The 23,055-nt window shown below is 54.8% G+C and overlaps 1 protein-coding gene across 3 annotated transcripts in view; it reads left to right on the top strand.

The window, feature by feature from the left end:
• tmem63b (transmembrane protein 63B) overlaps positions 1–20,660 on the top strand; it is a 35,558-nt gene extending 14,898 nt beyond the window's left edge. The window contains exons 2-24 of one of the 3 annotated variants that reach the window (XM_031902045.1): positions 848–1,058; positions 2,919–2,998; positions 3,325–3,363; positions 3,937–4,027; positions 4,620–4,657; positions 5,269–5,411; positions 5,514–5,565; positions 7,287–7,395; positions 8,018–8,088; positions 8,904–8,984; positions 9,278–9,401; positions 9,592–9,725; positions 10,506–10,643; positions 11,968–12,121; positions 12,207–12,313; positions 12,443–12,529; positions 12,617–12,682; positions 12,916–13,078; positions 16,229–16,334; positions 16,467–16,634; positions 16,883–16,998; positions 17,189–17,269; positions 19,009–19,110. In XM_031902045.1, coding sequence (XP_031757905.1) covers positions 867–1,058; positions 2,919–2,998; positions 3,325–3,363; positions 3,937–4,027; positions 4,620–4,657; positions 5,269–5,411; positions 5,514–5,565; positions 7,287–7,395; positions 8,018–8,088; positions 8,904–8,984; positions 9,278–9,401; positions 9,592–9,725; positions 10,506–10,643; positions 11,968–12,121; positions 12,207–12,313; positions 12,443–12,529; positions 12,617–12,682; positions 12,916–13,078; positions 16,229–16,334; positions 16,467–16,634; positions 16,883–16,998; positions 17,189–17,269; positions 19,009–19,077 — 2,409 coding nt within the window. In that variant the 5' untranslated portion in view covers positions 848–866 and the 3' untranslated portion in view covers positions 19,078–19,110. Of the gene's footprint in view, positions 1–847; positions 1,059–2,918; positions 2,999–3,324; positions 3,364–3,936; positions 4,028–4,619; positions 4,658–5,268; positions 5,412–5,513; positions 5,566–7,286; positions 7,396–8,017; positions 8,089–8,903; positions 8,985–9,277; positions 9,402–9,591; positions 9,726–10,505; positions 10,644–11,967; positions 12,122–12,206; positions 12,314–12,442; positions 12,530–12,616; positions 12,683–12,915; positions 13,079–16,228; positions 16,335–16,466; positions 16,635–16,882; positions 16,999–17,188; positions 17,270–19,008; positions 19,111–20,180 lie in introns of those variants that run through there. The other 2 variants (XM_031902043.1, XM_031902044.1) reach the window with 2 other exon arrangements.
• Positions 20,661–23,055: the final 2,395 nt, after the last annotated feature.

Below are 23,055 nucleotides of genomic sequence, written 5' to 3' on the forward strand. Positions count from 1 at the left end.
CCCTATGCTGAGTAAGCACTCCCCGCTGCTCATCCTATTAAACCATCAGCCTGAGATGGGAGAGACCATTGGGCTTATGGGGGGGGGCAGGATCCCAAGGTGACATCTGGAGTGTGTGATTAGATTGGGCTGTAGCCCGGAGCCAGGCAGCGCGGAGTTACAGCTAATGAGGGCAGGGCTAATTATTGGGCAGGACTAATTACTGGGCAGCCATGCGTTGGCACGTGGCGGTACAGTTGCATGTGTACAGCAGCTTCCCTGAATATCTGTATCAATTGTATTATTATTGCAAATACTGACCTCAAGAGCTTGCCCTCTAGTCAGAGTTTGGGAACCTCTTGCTGAACTATAACACCCAGTGGTTTAGCAAAATGCTGTGGGAGGCTAATGAAAGATTCCCTATGCGAATGAGATGCTGCCAACTGTGCAGTGCCAGCCTACAGTGCCAGCCTATAGTGCCAACTGTGCAGTGCCTGCCTACAGGGCCAACCATGCAGTGCCAGCCTACAGTGCTAACCATGCAGTGCCAGCCTACAGTGCTAACCATGCAGTGCCAGCCTACAGTGCTAACCATGCAGTGCCAGCCTACAGTGCTAACCATGCAGTGCCAGCCTACAGTGCCAGCCTATAGTGCCAACTGTGCAGTGCCTGCCTACAGTGCTAACCATGCAGTGCCAGCCTACAGTGCCAGCCTATAGTGCCAACTGTGCAGTGCCTGCCTGCAGTGCCAGCCTACAGTGCCAACCTACAGTGCCAGCCTACAGGGCCAACCATGCAGTGCCAGCCTACGGGGCCAATATGCAGTGCCATATTCTTCTCTCCTCATTGCTGTGTTTTATTTTCCTAGGTCAGAAAATGAAATAATCATGACCCCATTTGTTCTTGGCACCCTGGCATCTATGGGCACCACAGCAGCAGCGTCCTGCACGGGCTCGTCCTGCAACAATGCCACAACTAGGGATTATTGCTACAGTGCCCGCATCCGCAGCACCGTGCTACAGGGCCTGCCCTTCGGGGGGGTACCAACTGTCCTTGCACTGGATTTTATGTGTTTCCTGGTAAGTGTGGGGTGGGCATGGTACCCCTTGTAAGCAGCAGTCCTGCCCTGCTTTATGGCTGAGATTCTAGCTATCTGTATAACAGAGCATTCTGTCACAGTGGCACAGATCCTATCCCCCCCCCCATTGTAAGCAGCAGTCCTGCCCTGCTTTATGGCTGAGATTCTAGCTATCTGTATAACAGAGCATTCTGTCACAGTGGCACAGATCCTATCTGATCCCCCCCCATTGTAAGCAGCAGTCCTGCCCTGCTTTATGGCTGAGATTCTAGCTATCTGTATAACAGAGCATTCTGTCACAGTGGCACAGATCCTATCTGATCCCCCCATTGTAAGCAGCAGTCCTGCCCTGCTTTATGGCTGAGATTCTAGCTATCTGTATAACAGAGCATTCTGTCACAGTGGCACAGATCCTATCTGATCCCCCCATTGTAAGCAGCAGTCCTGCCCTGCTTTATGGCTGAGATTCTAGCTATCTGTATAACAGAGCATTCTGTCACAGTGGCACAGATCCTATCTGATCCCCCCATTGTAAGCAGCAGTCTTGCCCTGCTTTATGGCTGAGATTCTAGCTATCTGTATAACAGAGCATTCTGTCACAGTGGCACAGATCCTATCTGATCCCCCCCATTGTAAGCAGCAGTCCTGCCCTGCTTTATGGCTGAGATTCTAGCTATCTGTATAACAGAGCATTCTGTCACAGTGGCACAGATCCTATCTGATCCCCCCATTGTAAGCAGCAGTCCTGCCCTGCTTTATGGCTGAGATTCTAGCTATCTGTATAACAGAGCATTCTGTCACAGTGGCACAGATCCTATCTGATCCCCCCATTGTAAGCAGCAGTCCTGCCCTGCTTTATGGCTGAGATTCTAGCTATCTGTATAACAGAGCATTCTGTCATAGTGGCACAGATCCTATCTGACCCCCCCCCCATTGTAAGCAGCAGTCCTGCCCTGCTTTATGGCTGAGATTCTAGCTATCTGTATAACAGAGCATTCTGTCACAGTGGCACAGATCCTATCTGATCCCCCCATTGTAAGCAGCAGTCCTGCCCTGCTTTATGGCTGAGATTCTAGCTATCTGTATAACAGAGCATTCTGTCACAGTGGCACAGATCCTATCTGACCCCCCCCCCCCCCCCCCATTGCTGACTTGTCACTCTATTCCAGGCCCTTGGCTGCTGGGGTTTATCACAAGGGCAGGCTGTGCCCCCTCCCATGATGAGTAGTTGCCAATAAGAGGCACAAGGGCTGTGAGTCACATTCAGACGGTCCCTGTGAGTGGCAGTTGGGGGGGGGGGGGCAGATATAAGATATATACTGGGTTAATGGGGCTTTTACATTGTTAGAGGGAGGGGCCTCACAGCATGCAAAGCATTCTGGCTAATTAGGGATCAGATGACATGCCTGCTGCAGCCCGCACTGGTAGCTCTGTAGCGCAGGAGTATGACAAGCTTTTGGCACCTTATGGGGGACATTAGTTGGACCCCCACCCTGTGCGTTTAGCAGTGTGTGAGGCAAAAGTGTAACTGTACCAAGCGCTCCCTTATCTAACTGAGCTGTGCCGTGTGGCACCGACTGATAAGCCCTCCCCCCCCCCCCAGGGGCAGCCTATCTGTCTCTGTCACCCCTCACTAACTGTCATATTAACCCTATGGGCAGAGCAGTACTGATGGTACCAGTCAGGGAGCCCTTTTCCCCTGGCACGAGCCCCACACGTATATATGCCAAGCAACCCAGTAATGAGTGACGTGTTTCCTAGTGGCAACTGCTTAGGGGCAAAGTGTCAGAGACATGAGGAAGGAGGTCCCTGGCCTGCGGAGCTTACAATCTTAATTTGCCTTTCTTTCCTGTCTCCCCAGGCACTGCTCTTTGTTTTCTCTGTCCTAAGGAAAGTAGCGTGGGATTATGGGAGGCTGGCGCTGGTTACGGATGCAGACAGGTGAGTTGGCACCCACAGGGCTGGGGGGGTGATTGCTTCTGTGCCACGGGGTAGGCATGGGTGCCCCAGGCATGTAGCTGCATTTAGGGTGCCTACACCCACGGGGGCTGTTCCATTTTACTCCCCACGTGCAGATTCTGCGAGAGAAAATTGCAGGGCAGGCGTCATGTTTTTTCCCTTGCAGAGCGGGTTCTCCTGGCAGAGCAGGGCGGGTACCGGCAGCACCGGGCAGAGGGCTGCTGGGAGTTTCTGGACAAGCGAGTACTTACAGCAGATTGGACCCATTTTAACTCAGTTTTTATGTTATTTTCTGTGTTTGAACCCAGACAGCGGCGTCAGCGAGTCCCTCAAGAGGAGCACGAATAGTATGTTGTAACTCTCTCCTTGTGGTACCCCTACTGTCACTTTAACTGCCCCCTCTGTGGTGTCTCTTCCACTAACTGTCCTGGCTGCACTCTCTGTATGTGGGCACAGAAAGCACCTGTCCCAAGCCTGGCACTCATATACTGGAACCCACGGGCCTATATACCTCCAGTAACAGGAAGTTCCTGCTGGAATAGAATGTTGGCACAGGAAGTGCACTGTGCAAAGGGAATTCCCTCCCCCTGACTGCTGAAGAGAGAACATGAAACTCCCTGCACCTTTCCATGTACAGTATCAGAACATTGTAGGTGCCCCTGGGGGGGGGGGTAGTTGTACCAGCTGGGCGCACTCCTGGCCAATCAGACTTTTGGGACCGGTGCTTTGCTGCATTTTGGGGTTGGACGGACCTGTGACTCCTAGTTCCTCTCTGCCTCTCGGGGTAACAAGTACTAACTTCTGTCTCTCCCAATCAGATCTCTGAGTGATTTAACCACTTAACTACCAGCGGTTTCCCCCTCCTGCAGTGCGTCCGTGGCTTGGGGGCCCCTTCTAACCAATGTCTTCCTTCCACGCAGCGTGGCCTCCGCGATGCACTCCGATAACCACGACCGCTACGAGCGCCTCACCTCCGTCTCCAGCTCCGTGGACTTCGAGCAGCGCGACAACGTGAGTGCATGCTGGGAAATAAAGGGGACGTAAAGACTTGTAAGGCTGCGCATCTTACTCATCAGGAGGGTTCTGGTGCTGGTACTGGTGCTGGTACTGGTACTTGCTCACAAGTGGGTTGGGCTCAAGCTAAGGGTGGCGGGGGCTCATTATTTGTGGGACTGGGCCAGATGTTTTTTTATATCTTCTGTCCTGGCCTATTGAGTTCAGACTAATCACCCAGCCCTTCAGTCAGTTTAACCCTTGAATTTCTGCAACTCTCTTTGCTGGTTTTGGCTTAGAAATAGGTCAGGTACCAGTTTGGGTTTGGGTTGCACGCCCTGCTGCTGACAGACAGTAATTCTTACTGGGATACTGGGCCCCTATCTTAGATTGTGAGCTCTTGGGTACAGCTAAAACGTGACCCGCCACCCAGAAACACAGACATTCCCATTCCTTTTATTTTTTTGGGGGGGGGTGGAGTGGGGGTGGAGTGGGGGGGGCATAAAAATGTTTAGAAATGAACAGGTAGGTGGGTGTTTTATTGGGCGGGTACCCGCTGTGCCCGTAGGTAGGTTGGTCTGTGTGTAACGTCTCACTCTTCCCTCTGCAGGGGTTTTGCTCCTGGCTCACCGCCATCTTCAGGATCAAGTGAGTTGTGTGCCCCTCCCAAACAGACTGACCTGGGGGGTCCTCTTTGTGCCCCCTCCCCTAACGTACTTACCTCTGGGGGGTGCTCTTTGTGCCCCCTCCCCTAATGTACTTACCTCTGGGGGGTCCTCTTTGTGCCCCCTCCCCTAACGTACTTACCTCTGGGGGGTGCTCTTTGTGCCCCCTCCCCTAACGTACTTACCTCTGGGGGGTCCTCTTTGTGCCCCCTCCCCTAATGTACTTACCTCTGGGGGGTGCTCTTTGTGCCCCCTCCTCTAACGTACTTACCTCTGGGGCACTACTGCGCCTTATGCACTCCTTCCCTTAACAGACTGACCTCTGGGGGTCCACTTTGTACCCCTTACCCATCCCCTTCTGTGTTCTGTGTACCCCCACGGACTGCTCTGCTCCCACCCTCCCACCTAACAGACCTCTTGGGGGGGTGGATTCGTGTTCTCTGTGCTTTGTACCCCCTTCCCCCCCCCCCCGTGCACTGTGTTTAATGTCCATAGGGACTGACCTATAGGGGGCGCTGCCCATGCCTCTGACTCGCTGGGGGGCTCCTGGCTACTGTATGAGGCTCACCTGGATTCTCTTCCCCCCCCCCCCAGGGATGATGAGATCCGGGACAAGTGCGGTGCCGATGCAGTTCATTACCTGTCCTTCCAGCGCCACATCATTGGGCTCCTGGTGGTAGTTGGGGTTCTCTCGGTGGGCATCGTGCTGCCTGTTAACTTCTCTGGAGACCTGCTGGGTAAGAGCCCCCCGAACCCTGTGTGCTGCCCCCCTAACCCTGTGTGCTGCCCCCCCTAACCCTGTGTGCTGCCCCCCCTAACCCTGTGTGTATCTCATGCAGAAAACAATGCCTACAGCTTCGGGAGAACCACCATCGCTAACCTGGACTCCAGGTAGGTCCAGTGAGAAGCACATCCGCGCCCGCAGCATTAGCCCCCCCAGTCTGTACCCCCAGGCTGTACCCCCAGTCAGTGGGAATGGGCCCTGGGAGAACTGGGTTCAGCTCAGCACTGGGCAAGCATGGGCAGATAGGTACTGTGCCCCACTAACAAGCTTAGCGCTGTGTGTGTCTTTGTATGTAGATTGCAAGCTCTGTGGCTCAGCTGTGTAACAGATAAATGCTCTGCTGGCAGTGCCCACACCTGGGTGCCAACTGTGTTTTCTTAGCTCTAAAAGCAAATCCTTAGGCGATTGCCATTCCATTGGCACGTTGCCCCCCACCCCCCAATGCTTTAGGTGCATTCCCCTGCTGTGTCTGTAAGTGGCGCTGTGCCTGGGGGGGTAGATAACATATTGGGGCTGTGCCTGGGGGGGTAGATAACATGTTGGGGCTGTGCCTGGGGGGGTAGATAACATGTTGGGGCTGTGCCTGGGGGGGTAGATAACATGTTGGGGCTGTGCCTGGGGGGGTAGATAACATGTTGGTGCTGTGCCTGGGGGGGGGTAGATAACATATTGGGGCTGTGCCTGGGGGGTAGATAACATGTTGGGGCTGTGCCTGGGGGGGTAGATAACATGTTGGGGCTGTGCCTGGGGGGGGTAGATAACATGTTGGGGCTGTGCCTGGGGGGGTAGATAACATGTTGAGGCTGTGCCTGGGGGGGTAGATAACATGTTGGGGCTGTGCCTGGGGGGGTAGATAACATGTTGGGGCAGTGCTGGGGGGGTAGATAACATGTTGGGGCAGTGCTGGGGGGGTAGATAACATGTTGGGGCTGTACCTGGGGGGGTAGATAACAGATAAATGCTCTGCTGGCAGTGCCCACACCTGGGTGCCAACTGTGTTTTCTTAGCTCTAAAAGCAAATCCTTAGGCGATTGCCATTCCATTGGCACGTTGCCCCCCACCCCCCAATGCTTTAGGTGCATTCCCCTGCTGTGTCTGTAAGTGGCGCTGTGCCTGGGGGGGTAGATAACATATTGGGGCTGTGCCTGGGGGGGTAGATAACATGTTGGGGCTGTGCCTGGGGGGGTAGATAACATGTTGGTGCTGTGCCTGGGGGGGGGTAGATAACATATTGGGGCTGTGCCTGGGGGGGTAGATAACATGTTGGGGCTGTGCCTGGGGGGGTAGATAACATGTTGGGGCTGTGCCTGGGGGGGGTAGATAACATGTTGGGGCTGTGCCTGGGGGGGGTAGATAACATGTTGGGGCTGTGCCTGGGGGGGTAGATAACATGTTGAGGCTGTGCCTGGGGGGGTAGATAACATGTTGGGGCTGTGCCTGGGGGGGTAGATAACATGTTGGGGCAGTGCTGGGGGGGTAGATAACATGTTGGGGCAGTGCTGGGGGGGTAGATAACATGTTGGGGCTGTACCTGGGGGGGTAGATAACATGTTGGGGCTGTGCCTGAGGGGGTAGATAACATGTTGGCGAATTGCCTGGGGGGGTAGATAACATGTTGGGGCTGTGCCTGAGGGGGTAGATAACATGTTGGCGAATTGCCTGGGGGGGGTAGATAACATGTTGGGGCTGTACCTGGGGGGGGGTAGATAACATGTTGGGGCTGTGCCTGGGGGGGGTAGATAACATGTTGGGGCTGTGCCTGGGGGGGGGTAGATAACATGTTGGGGCTGTGCCTGGGGGGTAGATAACATGTCGGTGCCCCCCCTAGGAATAACCTGCTGTGGCTACACACCACCTTCGCTTTCCTGTACCTGTTACTCACGGTGTTCAGCATGAGGCGCCACACGTCCAAGATGCGCTACAAGGAGGATGATCTGGTGAGTGGGGGGGGAGTGTCCATCACTATAAGCTGCTTTATACTGTACAGCTTTTGCCTGTAACACTGCCCCCTAGTGGCACTACCCAATAAGCACAGGGGGGGAAGTGTCCATCACTATAAGCTGCTTTATACTGTACAGCTTTTGCCTGTAACACTGCCCCCTAGTGGCACTACCCAATAAGCACAAGGGGGGAAGTGTCCATCACTATAAGCTGCTTTATACTGTACAGCTTTTGTCTGTAACACTGCCCCCTAGTGGCACTACCCAATAAGCACAGGGGGGGAATTGTCCATAAGCACAGGGGGGGAAGTGTCCATCACTATAAGCTGCTTTATACAGTACTGCTTTTGCCTGTAACACTGCCCCCTAGTGGCACTACCCAATAAGCGCAGGGGGGGGGGAAGTGTCCATCACTATAAGCTGCTTTATACTGTGCAGCTTTTGCCTGTAACACTGCCCCCTAGTGGCACTACCCAATAAGCGCAGGGGGGGAAGTGTCCATCACTATAAGCTGCATTATACTGTGCAGCTTTTGTCTGTAACACTGCCATCTAGTGGCACTACCCAATAAGCGCAGGGGGGGGCAGTTTGTCTAACGGAGGCTCTTTGTTCCCTTTAGGTGAAACGCACCCTATTTATTAACGGAATTTCCAAGTACGCCGAGTCAGACAAAATCAAGAGGCACTTTGAGTGAGTCCCTGAACCTGCCCCCCTGTGCCACCTACCCCTTATTCCTACCCCCTTCTTTCTCTTGCCATTTGGCCCCTGAGCCCCAGAGTGGGGAAGGGGGTTAAACGTTCTGTTACTGGTTCTGCAGGGTAGAATGGTGGTGGGTGTGTTTGTGGGCACTCTCCTGTGCCACCCTACTCACCCGCTGTAACCTCCATCCAACCTGCAACCCTGCTTACTGCCCCACATTTATCCTTTGCACCAACAGGGGGCAAATTTATAACCGAGGATTGGGTACAAAGGTACAGAGACCCCCTACCTATATCACTTCTACGGCCCCCGGTGCCCCGTGGGCAGATATAGATTAGCCCCAGACAGGGGTTACTGTGTGCTTAGAGTCAGTTACAGCTAATGGGACCTGTTTGCCACCCATAACATTCACCTGTTTGTGGGGAGGGGTTAGTAAGGGGGTGGCAGCCATATGTATTTGTTATGTGTGGGCCTGTCCCAAGGGGGTGCAGTGTACCTCTTATATTGTATATGGCCCCCCAGATTAGGCAGATGTCACTGTACTCTCATGAAGGGCAGTTCTACTATGTAGGGGGTATTTAAGGTGCCACATCATCTCTTTAACACTAGATTCATTTTCTAGAAAGGCAGAGATTGGCTGATATTTATATCATGTTCTGGTGAAGTGGGAGGATCCAGAGGAGACCAAAATAAGTGGAGGGGAGGCTGCAGGGAACAGAGTCAGTCTGGGGGTGACCAAGCTAAGAGCCAGTGACCCCCCCAGCCTAGTACTTCTCTCTACAGCCCTTGTTGTCTGTCCCCCCCAGGGAAGTCTATAGCAACTGCACCGTTCTGGAGGCCCGACTCTGCTATAATGTGGCCAGACTCATGTTCCTGGATGCAGAAAGGTAAGAGAGAATGCAGGGCATGCTGGGAAGTGGGCGGGTCGGAGTGAGATCTACTGGGTCCTAGCATGTGGGCATTGAAATATGGTGATTCTGGGTGGTGCCTGGGCAAGTAGGGCTGCCAACTACATGCCTGGGGGGCAATTACAGTCTAGCAAACTGTGGGGCCTGTGGGTTCCATGTATTATTTGAGTCTCAGTTGACTTATTGGTATAAGTGCAGGTGGGGCAATAATAAGCTTGGCTCCTCCCCTTCTGACTTATACAGCCCCACCCCTTCTGTTTCCCCCCCGGCAGGAAGAAAGCAGAGAGGGGACGAATATATTTCAAGAATCTGAAGGAGAAAGAGAATCTGACCTCCATGATCAACCCCAAACCTTGTGGCCACCTGTGCTGCTGCGTCATCAGAGGCTGTGAGAAGGTAAGGCGGGGCCACAGGGGTGGGGCCAGGGGCCATTGGGGGTGGGGCCGGGGGCCATGGGGAGGCAACTTGTGGACTTCAGGGGGAAAACTGAGCCAGAACCATCGGACTCTTGGTCGCTCCTAGTGGGAGGAGCTGGAGAGGGCCCGCCCTCGCTCACTGAGTGTCACACACATTCTATTTGCGGCAGGTGGAGGCCATAGACTATTACACGGGGCTGGAGCAGCGCCTGAAGGACGATTACAAGAAGGAGAGGTTGAAAGTGAATGAGAAGCCGCTGGGCATGGCATTTGTCACCTTCCACAATGAGGCAGTTACCGCCATGTAAGTCCAGGGCAGTTATACCCACAGTGCCACCACTTCCTGCACAGTGCGGTGTAATTGTCTTCTGCCCCTTCCAGCCCTTTTCCCTTCTTTCTGTCCCCTTTCCCTCTCTCCCATTTGCTTCCTGTCCCCTTTCCCAGTCTCCCATTTGCTTCCTGTCCCCTTTCCCTCTCTCCCATCTGCTTCCTGTCCCCTTTCCCAGTCTCCCATTTGCTTCCTGTCCCCTTTCCCAGTCTCCCATTTGCTTCCTGTCCCCTTTCCCAGTCTCCCATTTGCTTCCTGTCCCCTTTCCCTCTCTTCCATCTGCTTCCTGTCCCCTTTCCCTCTCTTCCATCTGCTTCCTGTCCCCTTTCCCTTTCTCCCATCTGCTTCCTGTCCCCTTTCCCTTTCTCCCATCTGCTTCCTGTCCCCTTTCCCTCTCTCCCATCTGCTTCCTGTCCCCTTTCCCAGTCTCCCATTTGCTTCCTGTCCCCTTTCCCTCTCTTCCATCTGCTTCCTGTCCCCTTTCCCTCTCTCCCATCTGCTTCCTGTCCCCTTTCCCTGTCTCCATTCTGCTTCCTGTCCCCTTTCCCTGTCTCCCACCTGCTTCCTGTCCCCTTTCCCCATTTCCTTTCTGATCCCTTTTCCTTTGCTGCTGTTACTTCCCATGATCCCGTCTCAGTTGCCCCTGCCCTGTGTTCTTGGGTCCCCCTCTTCCCCCCTGCAGTTGGTCTGTATGACTGTGCATGTAGCACCCCTAATCCTGTGCTGGAATAAAGTCTGGCTCTTCCCCCCTTTTAGGATCCTTAAGGACTTCAATGCGTGTAAGTGCCACGGGTGCAACTGCCGGGGGGGGCCCAAGCACTCGTCCTGCAGCGACTCCCTACATGTGCGGGATTGGACCGTGAGCTACGCCCCAGATCCACAGAACATCTACTGGTGAGGGGGGGCTGGGGGGAGTGTGAGTGATGGGCAGCAGTGTAGGTAGAACAGGCAGTGGGGGGCATAGGATGATGGATAGAGACTGGTGATCTGGGGTACGGGGGTCAGGGGATTGGGGGTGATGGGGAGAAGCCAGATAGTGTGGGTACAGCAGAGGGGGGAATAGGGCAACACATATTACCCTTTATTTAGTCCCAACATGTCTTGCAACTCTTTGGCCCCATGGAGCTTACAGTCTAAGGTCCCTGCCACATTCACACTCTGACATAAGGGGGGGGCACCTACCCACTCTGACATAAGGAAGGGGGGAACATACCCACTCTGGCATAAGGGGGGGCACATACCCACTCTGACATAAGGGAGGGGGGAACATACCCACTCCAACATAAGGGAGGGGGGGGCACATACCCACTCTGACATAAGGGGGGCACATGCCCACTCTGGCATAAGGGGGGGCACATACCCACTTTGGCATAAGGGGGGGGCACATACCCACTCTGACATAAGGGGGGGCACCTACCCACTCTGACATAAGGAGGGGCACATAGCCACTCTGACATAAGGGGGGCACATACCCACTCTGACATAAGGGAGGGGGGGCACATACCCACTCTGACATAAGGGGAGGCACCTACCCACTCTGACATAAGGAGGGGCACATAGCCACTCTGACATAAGGGGGGCACATACCCACTCTGACATAAGGGGGGCACATACCAACTCTGACATAAGGGAGGGGGGGCACATACCCACTCTGACATAAGGGAGGGGGGGCACATACCCACTCTGACATAAGGGGAGGCACCTACCCACTCTGACATAAGGGGGGGCACATACCCACTCTGACATAAGGGGAGGCACCTACCCACTCTGACATAAGGAGGGGCACATAGCCACTCTGACATAAGGGGGGCACATACCCACTCTGACATAAGGGGGGCACATACCAACTCTGACATAAGGGAGGGGGGGCACATACCCACTCTGACATAAGGGAGGGGGGGCACATACCCACTCTGTCATAAGGGGGGGGGGCACATACCCACTCTGACATAAGGGGGGGCACATACCCACTCTGACATAAGGGGGGCACCTACCCACTCTGACATAAGGGGGGGCACATACCCACTCTGACATAAGGGGGGGCACCTACCCACTCTGACATAAGGGAGGGGGGGCACATACCCACTCTGACATAAGGGAGGGGGGGCACCTACCCACTCTGACATATGCCCCCCCCCCCCGTGCTGTGTCGGGCATTGGCGCTGGGTGGGCTGAGGGCCATTGCCAGTTGGTGCAGTTAACCCTTTCTCGTACCCAGGGAGCACCTCTCTATCCGTGGCTTTGCCTGGTGGATCCGCTGTTTGGTTATCAACGTCATCCTCTTCCTCCTGCTTTTCTTCCTCACCACCCCGGCCATCATCATCACCACCATGGACAAGTTCAACGTGACAAAACCAGTCGAGTACCTGAATGTGAGTGGGGCTGTGGCCTTTATCCCGCCGTGGGCCCTACAGAACCTGCCTGTATTCTGACCCGGTTCTGCTCTTTTCTCTACAGAACCCCATTGTCACCCAGTTCTTCCCCACCCTGTTACTCTGGGCCTTCTCGGCGCTGCTCCCCACCATCGTCTATTACTCAGCGTTTTTCGAAGCCCACTGGACCAGGTAACAAACCCCAACTTCTGTGCCCATTGGTTCTGTACCCCACACCCGGGTCTCTCGGGGGGAGGCTGGGGCATTAGACAGACACCTGTCTGGGCCAATTGCAGTACCCCCTTGTTGCTATGGTTACAGGTCAGGGGAGAACAGGACGACCATGCACAAGTGCTACACCTTCCTCATCTTCATGGTGCTGCTGCTGCCCTCGCTGGGCCTGAGCAGGTAAGTGCCCGTTGGTGCCAGGCTGGGCTGTGGGCAGTGGGCACTTCCCTGGCACCTCTGCTTATTCTCGCCCTCTTTCCCCCCCAGTTTGGACCTGTTTTTCCGCTGGCTGTTTGACAAGAAGTTCCTGCTGGAGGCGGCCATTAGGTTTGAGTAAGTGAAGCTTCCATACTTGTTACCCCACCTGGGGCATTCTCTCTGCACGCCCTGGTGTGGTGCAGGGGCATTTATTGCCCCCGCAGTATATTAATGGTTATATACGCCGCTCTGGGACGTTTGGGCCGGTGCAGAGATTCACCCGTATGTGCGGTTTGAGGGAGAGGATCTCGGGGTGGGGCATTTGGATTGCTGCCCTCCTGCTACACTGCTGCCCCTTCTGCCCCCAGGTGCGTGTTCCTCCCAGACAATGGTGCCTTTTTCGTCAACTACGTTATCGCCTCTGCCTTCATCGGAAACGCCATGGATCTGCTGCGCATTCCCGGCCTGCTCATGTACATGATCCGCCTGTGTCTGGCCCGGTCTGCCGCCGAGCGCAAGAACGTCAAGAGGGTAAGGGACCTCCCGACTGGCACCATGGGCACCCACTGAGCTGCGCCACTGCTCGGCCCAATCCCAGAGGGTGCTTAGTAAGGGGGACGTCTCGGCCAATCCTGGGATCAGTGTGATTGGTTGCAGCCCATTTGTAAGTTGGCCCGGGGACAGTTTAGAATGTATCCAATAGAGCGAGAGCTTGTGTGCCACACCCACGGGGGACAGGAAGCAGATGGGAGAAAGGGAAAGGGGACAGGAAGCAGAAAGGGAAAGGGGACAGGAAACAGATGGGAGACGGGGAAAGGGGACAGGAAGCAGATGGGAGACAGGGAAAGGGGACAGGAAGCAGATGGGAGAGAGGGAAAGGGGGCAGGAAGCAGATGGGAGAGAGGGAAAGGGGGCAGGAAGCAGATGGGAGAGAGGGAAAGGGGGCAGGAAGCAGATGGGAGAGAGGGAAAGGGGGCAGGAAGCAGATGGGAGAGAGGGAAAGGGGGCAGGAAGCAGATGGGAGAGAGGGAAAGGGGGCAGGAAGCAGATGGGAGAGAGGGAAAGGGGTCAGGAAGCAGATGGGAGAGAGGGAAAGTGGTCAGGAAGCAGATGGGAGACAGTGAAAGGGGACAGGAAGCAGATGGGAGATGGGGAAAGGGGACAGGAAGCAGATGGGAGAAAGGGAAAGGGGACAGGAAGCAGATGGGGAAAGGGGACAGGAAGCAGATGGGAGACGGGGAAAGGGGACAGGAAGCAGATGGAAGAGAGGGAAAGGGGTCAGGAAGCAGATGGGAGACAAGGAAAGGGGACAGGAAGCAGATGGGAGAGAGGGAAAGGGGGCAGGAAGCAGATGGAAGAGAGGGAAAGGGGTCAGGAAGCAGATGGGAGACAGGGAAAGGGGGCAGGAAGCAGATGGGAGACAGGGAAAGGGGACAGGAAGCAGATGGGAGACAGGGAAAGGGGTCAGGAAGCAGATGGGAGAGAGGGAAAGGGGTCAGGAAGCAGATGGGAGAGAGGGAAAGGGGTCAGGAAGCAGATGGGAGAGAGGGAAAGGGGTCAGGAAGCAGATGGGAGACGGGGAAAGGGGACAGGAAGCAGATGGGAGATGGGGAAAGGGGACAGGAAGCAGATGGGAGAAAGGGAAAGGGGGCAGGAACAGATGGGAGAAAGGGAAAGGGGACAGGAAGCAGATGGGAGATGGGGAAAGGGGACAGGAAGCAGATGGGAGAGAGGGAAAGGGGACAGGAAGCAGAACAGAGAAAGGGGTCAGGAAGCAGATGGGAGAGAGGGAAAGGGATCAGGAAGCAGATGAGAGACAGGGAAAGGGGTCAGGAAGCAGATGGGAGACAGGGAAAGGGGTCAGGAAGCAGATGGGAGACGGGGAAAGGGGACAGGAAGCAGATGGGGAAAGGGGACAGGAAGCAGATGGGAGAAAGGGAAAGGGGGCAGGAACAGATGGGAGAAAGGGAAAGGGGACAGGAAGCAGATGGGAGATGGGGAAAGGGGACAGGAAGCAGATGGGAGAAAGGGAAAGGGGGTAGGAACAGATGGGAGAGAGGGAAAGGGGGCAGGAAGCAGATGGAAGAGAGGGAAAGGGGTCAGGAAGCAGATGGGAGACAGGGAAAGGGGTCAGGAAGCAGATGGGAGACGGGGAAAGGGGACAGGAAGCAGATGGGAGATGGGGAAAGGGGACAGGAAGCAGATGGGAGAAAGGGAAAGGGGGCAGGAACAGATGGGAGAAAGGGAAAGGGGACAGGAAGCAGATGGGAGAAAGGGAAAGGGGACAGGAAGCAGATGGGAGAAGGGGAAAGGGGACAGGAAGCAGATGGGAGATGGGGAAAGGGGAAAGGGGACAGGAAGCAGATGGGAGACGGGGAAAGGGGACAGGAAGCAGATGGGAGACGGGGAAAGGGGACAGGAAGCAGATGGAAGACTGGCACCCCGGGCACCTACTGAGCTGCGCCACTGCTCGGCCCCCACACCCACTGGGGACAGGAAGCAGATGGGAGAAAGGGAAAGGGGACAGGAAGCAGATGGGAGAAAGGGAAAGGGGACAGGAAGCAGATGGGAGACAGGGAAAGGGGACAGGAAGCAGATGGGAGACAGGGAAAGGGGACAGGAAGCAGATGGGAGACGGGGAAAGGGGACAGGAAGCAGAACAGAGACAGGGAAAGGGGACAGGAAGCAGATGGGAGACAGGGAAAGGGGACAGGAAGCAGATGGGAGACGGGGAAAGGGGACAGGAAGCAGATGGGAGACGGGGAAAGGGGACAGGAAGCAGATGGGAGACGGGGAAAGGGGACAGGAAGCAGAACAGAGACAGGGAAAGGGGACACAAAGCAGATGGGAGAAAGGGAAAGGGGACAGGAAGCAGATGGGAGAGAGGGAAAGGGGACAGGAAGCAGATGGGAGAGAGGGAAAGGGGACAGGAAGCAGAACAGAGAAAGGGAAAGGGGACAGGAAGCAGATGGGAGAGAGGGAAAGGGGACAGGAAGCAGAACAGAGAAAGGGAAAAGGAAGCAGATGGGAGAGAGGGAAAGGGGACAGGAAGCAGAACAGAGAAAGGGAAAAGGAAGCAGATGGGAGAGAGGGAAAGGGGACAGGAAGCAGATGGGAGAAAGGGAAAGGGGACAGGAAGCAGATGGGAGACGGGGAAAGGGGACAGGAAGCAGATGGGAGACGGGGAAAGGGGACAGGAAGCAGATGGGAGACGGGGAAAGGGGACAGGAAGCAGATGGGAGAAAGGGAAAGGGGACAGGAAGCAGATGGGAGACTGGCACCCCGGGCACCTACTGAGCTGCGCCACTGCTCGGCCAATCCCAGAGGGTGCTTAGTAAGGGCCCCACTGTACCCAGGCACCTCGGGGGAGGGTAAAGATCTTGTTGGCAGCCAAAGCTGTGGGACGTCTCGGCCAATCCTGGGATCTGTGTGATTGGTTGCAGCCAGTTTGGCCCCAGGGCCAGTTTAGAATGTATCCAATAGAGCGAGAGCTTGTGTGCCACGCCCACAGGGAACTTGTATTTCATTCCTGTGCTGCTCAGCTCCCAGCATCCTCCTCGGGGGATTCTGGGAGTTGTAGTCAGACTGACCATGCCTGGGAAGAGTAGGAGGGGAATGAGTAAGACTTCTACTTATCACTTACGCCCCCCCCCCCCTCTCTCTTTCCCCCCCCCCCCCCAGCACCAGGCCTATGAGTTCCAGTTCGGCGCCGCCTATGCCTGGATGATGTGCATCTTCACCGTAGTCATGACTTACAGCATCACGTGCCCCATTATTGTGCCCTTCGGTGAGTAAGCGCTTCCCGTCTTTATTCTATTGGTCTGATCCAGTGGGTGGGGCCTGGGACCAGACTGACCCTTGGCCAGTAGATGAGAGTGGCTGATGGCCCGCTGACCCGGTTCTGTTCTGATCCGCACAGGGCTTATGTACATGCTGCTGAAGCATCTAGTGGACCGGTACAACCTGTATTATGCCTACCTGCCGGCCAAACTGGACAAGAAGATCCACTCGGGGGCTGTGAGCCAGGTGGTGGCGGCCCCCATCCTCTGCCTCTTCTGGCTGCTCTTCTTCTCCACCATGAGAACTGGTGAGGACATGTGACCTGGGCACTGGGGGTCCATGGGTAATTAGTAATCCTTGGGCCCTATACTAGTAGGTTAGGTAACTAGTAGGCCTAGGTAATGGACCCTACCAGCGAGTAGGCCACCCTCTGGTCTGCCCTGGTCATGGCGCCATTATAGCAAAGCCCCGCCCATTATATACCAAGCAGAATGGGCGGGGCAGCACAGGTTGGTGTCGCTATTGGCTCTGAACGTTTCCCCGTCTCTCACGCAGGGTTAATGGCTCCCACGTCCATGTTCACGTTTGTGGTTCTGGTGATCACCATCGCGATCTGCTTGTGCCACGTCTGCTTCGGGCACTTCAAATACCTGAGCGCCCACAACTACAGGGTCAGTAACCGGCTGCTCGCTTGGTACAATGGTGCCCGCGGCAGTAGCATTAGCGGCAGCAGGATGGGCGGGTCTGACTGTCGCTGTGCTTGGCCGGGGGGGGGGGCAGCTATGAATAATACCCACAGGGGTAAGTGCATTTCCTTTCCTACACTGACCCCCCCTCTCCTGCCCCTCCTTTCTCTGGCAGATTGATGGCACCGAGGTGAATGCTGTGGATGGAACCCAGAATGGCCGACCGGCGTCCAATGCTTCATCTCAGAAGTCTACGGTGAGTGACCCCCCCCCCCACCTTACCCACTATATCTCTCCTACCCTTATATATATATATACCCCCCCACCCCCCACTATATCTCTCCTACCCTTATATATATATACCCCCCCACCCCCCCACTATATCTCTCCTACCCTTATATATATACCCCCCACTATACACTCTATATCTCTCCTATCCTTATATATATATATACCCCCCACCCCCCCACTATATCTCTCCTACCCTTATATATATATACCCCCCCACCCCCCCACTATATCTCTCCTACCCTTATATATATATACCCCCCCACCCCCCCACTATATCTCTCCTACCCTTATATATATACCCCCCCACTATACACTCTATATCTCTCCTATCCTTATATATATATATACCCCCCACCTTACACACTATATCTCTCCTACCCTTATATATATACCCCCCCACTATACACTCTATATCTCTCCTATCCTTATATATATATATACCCCCCACCCCCCCCACTATATCTCTCCTACCCTTATATATATATACCCCCCACCCCCCACTATATCTCTCCTACCCTTATATATATACCCCCCCACTATACACACTATATCTCTCCTACCCTTATATATATATATACCCCCCACCCCCCCCACTATATCTCTCCTACCCTTATATATATATACCCCCCACCCCCCCACTATATCTCTCCTACCCTTATATATATACCCCCCCACTATACACACTATATCTCTCCTATCCTTATTGTATATATATACCCCCCACCCTCCCACTATACACACTATATCTCTCCTACCCTTATATATATATATACCCCCCCACTATATCTCTCCTATCCTTATTATATATATATATATATATATACCCCCCACCCCCCCCACCTTACACACTATATCTCTCCTATCCTTATTGTATATATATATACCCCCCACCCTCCCACTATATCTCTCCTACCCTTATATATATATATATATATATATATATATATATATATATACCCCCCACCCCCCACTTTATCTCTCCTACCCTTATATATATACCCCCCCACTATACACACTATATCTCTCCTACCCTTATATATATATATACCCCCCACCCCCCCCACTATATCTCTCCTACCCTTATATATATATACCCCCCACCCCCCCACTATATCTCTCCTACCCTTATATATATACCCCCCCACTATACACACTATATCTCTCCTATCCTTATTGTATATATATACCCCCACCCTCCCACTATACACACTATATCTCTCCTACCCTTATATATATATATACCCCCCCACTATATCTCTCCTATCCTTATTATATATATATATATATATATACCCCCACCCCCCCACCTTACACACTATATCTCTCCTATCCTTATTGTATATATATATACCCCCCACCCTCCCACTATATCTCTCCTACCCTTATATATATATATATATATATATATATATATACCCCCCACCCCCCCACTTTATCTCTCCTATCCTTATTATATATATATATATATACCCCCCACCCCCCCCACCTTACACTCTATATCTCTCCTATCCTAGGTCCTGATATATATACTGTATATACATATACCCCCCTGCCCCAGAGGTACATTGCCCAGGTCCTGATTATATATATGTATATGGCACTAATTCTGCCCCCCCAGAAGTACATTTTTATGGTTGAACATGATCGATGTATGTCTTTTTTCAACATTGCGCAGGTCCTGATTATATTTATATCCCCCCCCAGAAGTACATTGCGCAGGTCCTGATTATATTTATATCCCCCCCCCCCAGAAGTACATTGCGCAGGTCCTGATTATATTTATATCCCCCCCCAGAAGTACATTGCGCAGGTCCTGATTATATTTATATCCCCCCCCCCCCCAGAAGTACATTGCGCAGGTCCTGATTATATTTATATCCCCCCCCCAGAAGTACATTGCGCAGGTCCTGATTATATTTATATCCCCCCCCCCCAGAAGTACATTGCGCAGGTCCTGATTATATTTATATCCCCCCCCCCAGAAGTACATTGCGCAGGTCCTGATTATATTTATATCCCCCCCCCCCAGAAGTACATTGCGCAGGTCCTGATTATATTTATACCCCCCCAGAAGTACATTGCGCAGGTCCTGATTATATTTATACCCCCCCCCAGAAGTACATTGCGCAGGTCCTGATTATATTTATACCCCCCCAGAAGTACATTGCGCAGGTCCTGATTATATTTATATCCCCCCCCCCAGAAGTACATTGCGCAGGTCCTGATTATATTTATACCCCCCCCCCAGAAGTACATTGCGCAGGTCCTGATTATATTTATATCCCCCCCCCCAGAAGTACATTGCGCAGGTCCTGATTATATTTATACCCCCCCCCAGAAGTACATTGCGCAGGTCCTGATTATATTTATACCCCCCCAGAAGTACATTGCGCAGGTCCTGATTATATTTATATCCCCCCCCCCCAGAAGTACATTGCGCAGGTCCTGATTATATTTATACCCCCCCCCAGAAGTACATTGCGCAGGTCCTGATTATATTTATACCCCCCCAGAAGTACATTGCGCAGGTCCTGATTATATTTATATCCCCCCCCCCAGAAGTACATTGCGCAGGTCCTGATTATATTTATACCCCCCCCCCAGAAGTACATTGCGCAGGTCCTGATTATATTTATATCCCCCCCCCCAGAAGTACATTGCGCAGGTCCTGATTATATTTATACCCCCCCCCCCAGAAGTACATTGCGCAGGTCCTGATTATATTTATATCCCCCCCCCAGAAGTACATTGCGCAGGTCCTGATTATATTTATATCCCCCCCCCAGAAGTACATTGCGCAGGTCCTGATTATATTTATATCCCCCCCCCAGAAGTACATTGCGCAGGTCCTGATTATATTTATATCCCCCCCCCAGAAGTACATTGCGCAGGTCCTGCAGGACTCATCGGCAGACAGCGAGCCGGCCGCAGACAGCGAGGACACGGAGGAGCCGGGGTCGCAGGACGAGGAAATGATCAACGCAGAAAATACCCAGGATGCCGAGTTCCAGTCCTGCGAGGACAGTCTCATTGAGAACGAGATCCACCAGTGACCCAGAGCAGAGGGGCAGAGGGGGTAGGACTGGCATCTCACTACAAACACACTGGCCCCATTGCCATGAACTGGAGGGCGCTGCCCGCTGGATTTCCGGGGGTGCCCTGTGGCAATGTGGCCCCCGTTAGCCTGAGTGCAGGATGACTGGATCTCGCACAACTGCTGCTCTTTGTACAGTGTACAGACTGGGTGTGCCCCCCCCTGCCTGCACTCTCCATGTTGTACGGCCGGAGGCTCCCTGCGCCCCCCCCCCGCTGCCCGCTCTCTACCCGTAACTGCTGTGGCACTGATCCTGGCATCTGGGGGCAGAACCAGCTGTACCTGTGCGAGAACAAGACTGCGCATCTACCAATGTGAAAGGGGCATTTTGCACTGTGTGTGGGGGGGCGGGGGGGTCAAAATGCAACTCTACGAATGCAAATGGATATTATTTCTATGTGTGCAAGGATGGCGTGCCTGGTATGGGCGAGGGGGGGGGGAACCGTCCTGTGTGGCTGGGAGGCTGGCACTGCCTGAGTGGGTGAGTGTTTGGTGAGGGAGGCTGGCACTGCCTGAGTGGGTGAGTGTGGGGGGGGGGGGTAAGGCAGGTGGGGGAGGCTGGCACTGCCTGTGTGCGTGAGTGTGGGGGGGTAAAGCAGGTGGGGGAGGCTGGCACTGCCTGTGTGCGTGAGTGTGGGGGGGTAAGGCAGGTGAGGGAGGCTGGCACTGCCTGTGTGGGGGGGGGGGTAAGGCAGGTGGGGGAGGCTGGCACTGCCTGTGGGGGTGAGTGTGGGGGGGGTAAGGCAGGTGGGGGAGGCTGGCACTGCCTGTGGGGGTGAATGTGGGGGGGTAAGGCAGGTGAGGGAGGCTGGCACTGCCTGAGTGGGTGAGTGTGGGGGGGGGTAAGGCAGGTGAGGGAGGCTGGCACTGCCTGAGTGGGTGAGTGTGGGGGGGGTAAGGCAGGTGGGGGAGGCTGACACTGCCTGTGTGGGTGAGTGTGTGGGGGGGTAAGGCAGGTGGGGGAGGCTGACACTGCCTGTGTGGGTGAGTGTGTGGGGGGGTAAGGCAGGTGGGGGAGGCTGACACTGCCTGTGGGGGGCGGGGGGAGAGGGAGGCTGGCACTGCCTGTGTGCGTGAGTGTGGGGGGGTAAGGCAGGTGAGGGAGGCTGGCACTGCCTGTGTGGGGGCGGGGGGAGAGGGAGGCTGGCACTGCCTGTGTGCGTGAGTGTGGGGGGGTAAGGCAGATGAGGGAGGCTGGCACTGCCTGTGTGGGGGCGGGGGGAGAGGGAGGCTGGCACTGCCTGTGTGCGTGAGTGTGGGGGGGTAAGGCAGATGAGGGAGGCTGGCACTGCCTGTGTGCGTGAGTGTGGGGGGTAAGGCAGGTGAGGGAGGCTGGCACTGCCTGTGGGGGGGGTAAGGCAGGTGGGGGAGGCTGGCACTGCCTGTGGGGGGGGTAAGGCAGGTGGGGGGAGGCTGGCACTGCCTGTGTGGGTGAGTGTGGGGGGGGTAAGGCAGGTGGGGGAGGCTGGCACTGCCTGTGTGGGTGAGTGTGGGGGGGGTAAGGCAGGTGGGGGAGGCTGGCACTGCCTGTGGGGGGGGTAAGGCAGGTGGGGGGGAGGCTGGCACTGCCTGTGTGGGTGAGTGTGGGGGGGGTAAGGCAGGTGGGGGAGGCTGGCACTGCCTGTGTGGGTGAGTGTGGGGGGGGTAAGGCAGGTGGGGGAGGCTGGCACTGCCTGTGTGGGTGAGTGTGGGGGGGGTAAGGCAGGTGGGGGAGGCTGGCACTGCCTGTGGGGGGGTAAGGCAGGTGGGGGGGAGGCTGGCACTGCCTGTGGGGGGCGGGGGGAGAGGTAGGCTGGCACTGCCCTGTGGGTTCTATAGTGATGTTTATAAGCTCCGTGTTACTTGTGGTTCTCACCGCACTGCGTTTGCTCGTTGCCGCTTTGGATCATTCCCATTATGGACTGTACCTGCCCGGGAGCGGGGCAAACACTAGGACTACTCCCTGCTTCCTGCCCACTGTACCCAGCACCCCCCCAGCCCGAAGCGCTGGTTCTGATCTCACCTTCTGGGCTGTGGATGGGAATTTAGTTTAGTCTGTTGGCAGAGACACCCCATTGGCATCACCCTCTGCGCCGTGGCAGCTGCACCCACTGGCGCCCCCTGTAGCATATTTGTTTGCAGAAATGTGTCACCAAATGCTGAACTGGACCGTGCATAAAGCAGAACCTTACTAAGAACCTGTGGTCTCTTCTGTCTGGAACCCAAATATTGTTCTGTATTCATTTTATTTAGGAACCCCCCCCCGGGTAAGTGAATCCAATCTCCCCCCAGTACTTACCCAGGTACAGAGCTCTGATTCTCTGTACTTCCTGCTCCTGGGCTGCTCTCTTTCCCATGGTCAGGCAGGACCCCCCCCCCTGGGTAAGTGAATCCAATCTCCCCCCAGTACTTACCCAGGTACAGAGCTCTGATTCTCTGTACTTCCTGCTCCTGGGCTGCTCTCTTTCCCATGGTCAGGCAGGAACCCCCCCTGGGTAAGTGAATCCAATCTCCCCCCAGTACTTACCCAGGTACAGAGCTCTGATTCTCTGTACTTCCTGCTCCTGGGCTGCTCTCTTTCCCATGGTCAGGCAGGAACCCCCCCTGGGTAAGTGAATCCAATCTCCCCCCAGTACTTACCCAGGTACAGAGCTCTGATTCTCTGTACTTCCTGCTCC

This window comes from Xenopus tropicalis, chromosome 5, assembly GCF_000004195.4.
Source record: "Xenopus tropicalis strain Nigerian chromosome 5, UCB_Xtro_10.0, whole genome shotgun sequence".
In the NCBI taxonomy this organism is placed as follows: Eukaryota; Metazoa; Chordata; class Amphibia; order Anura; family Pipidae; genus Xenopus; species Xenopus tropicalis.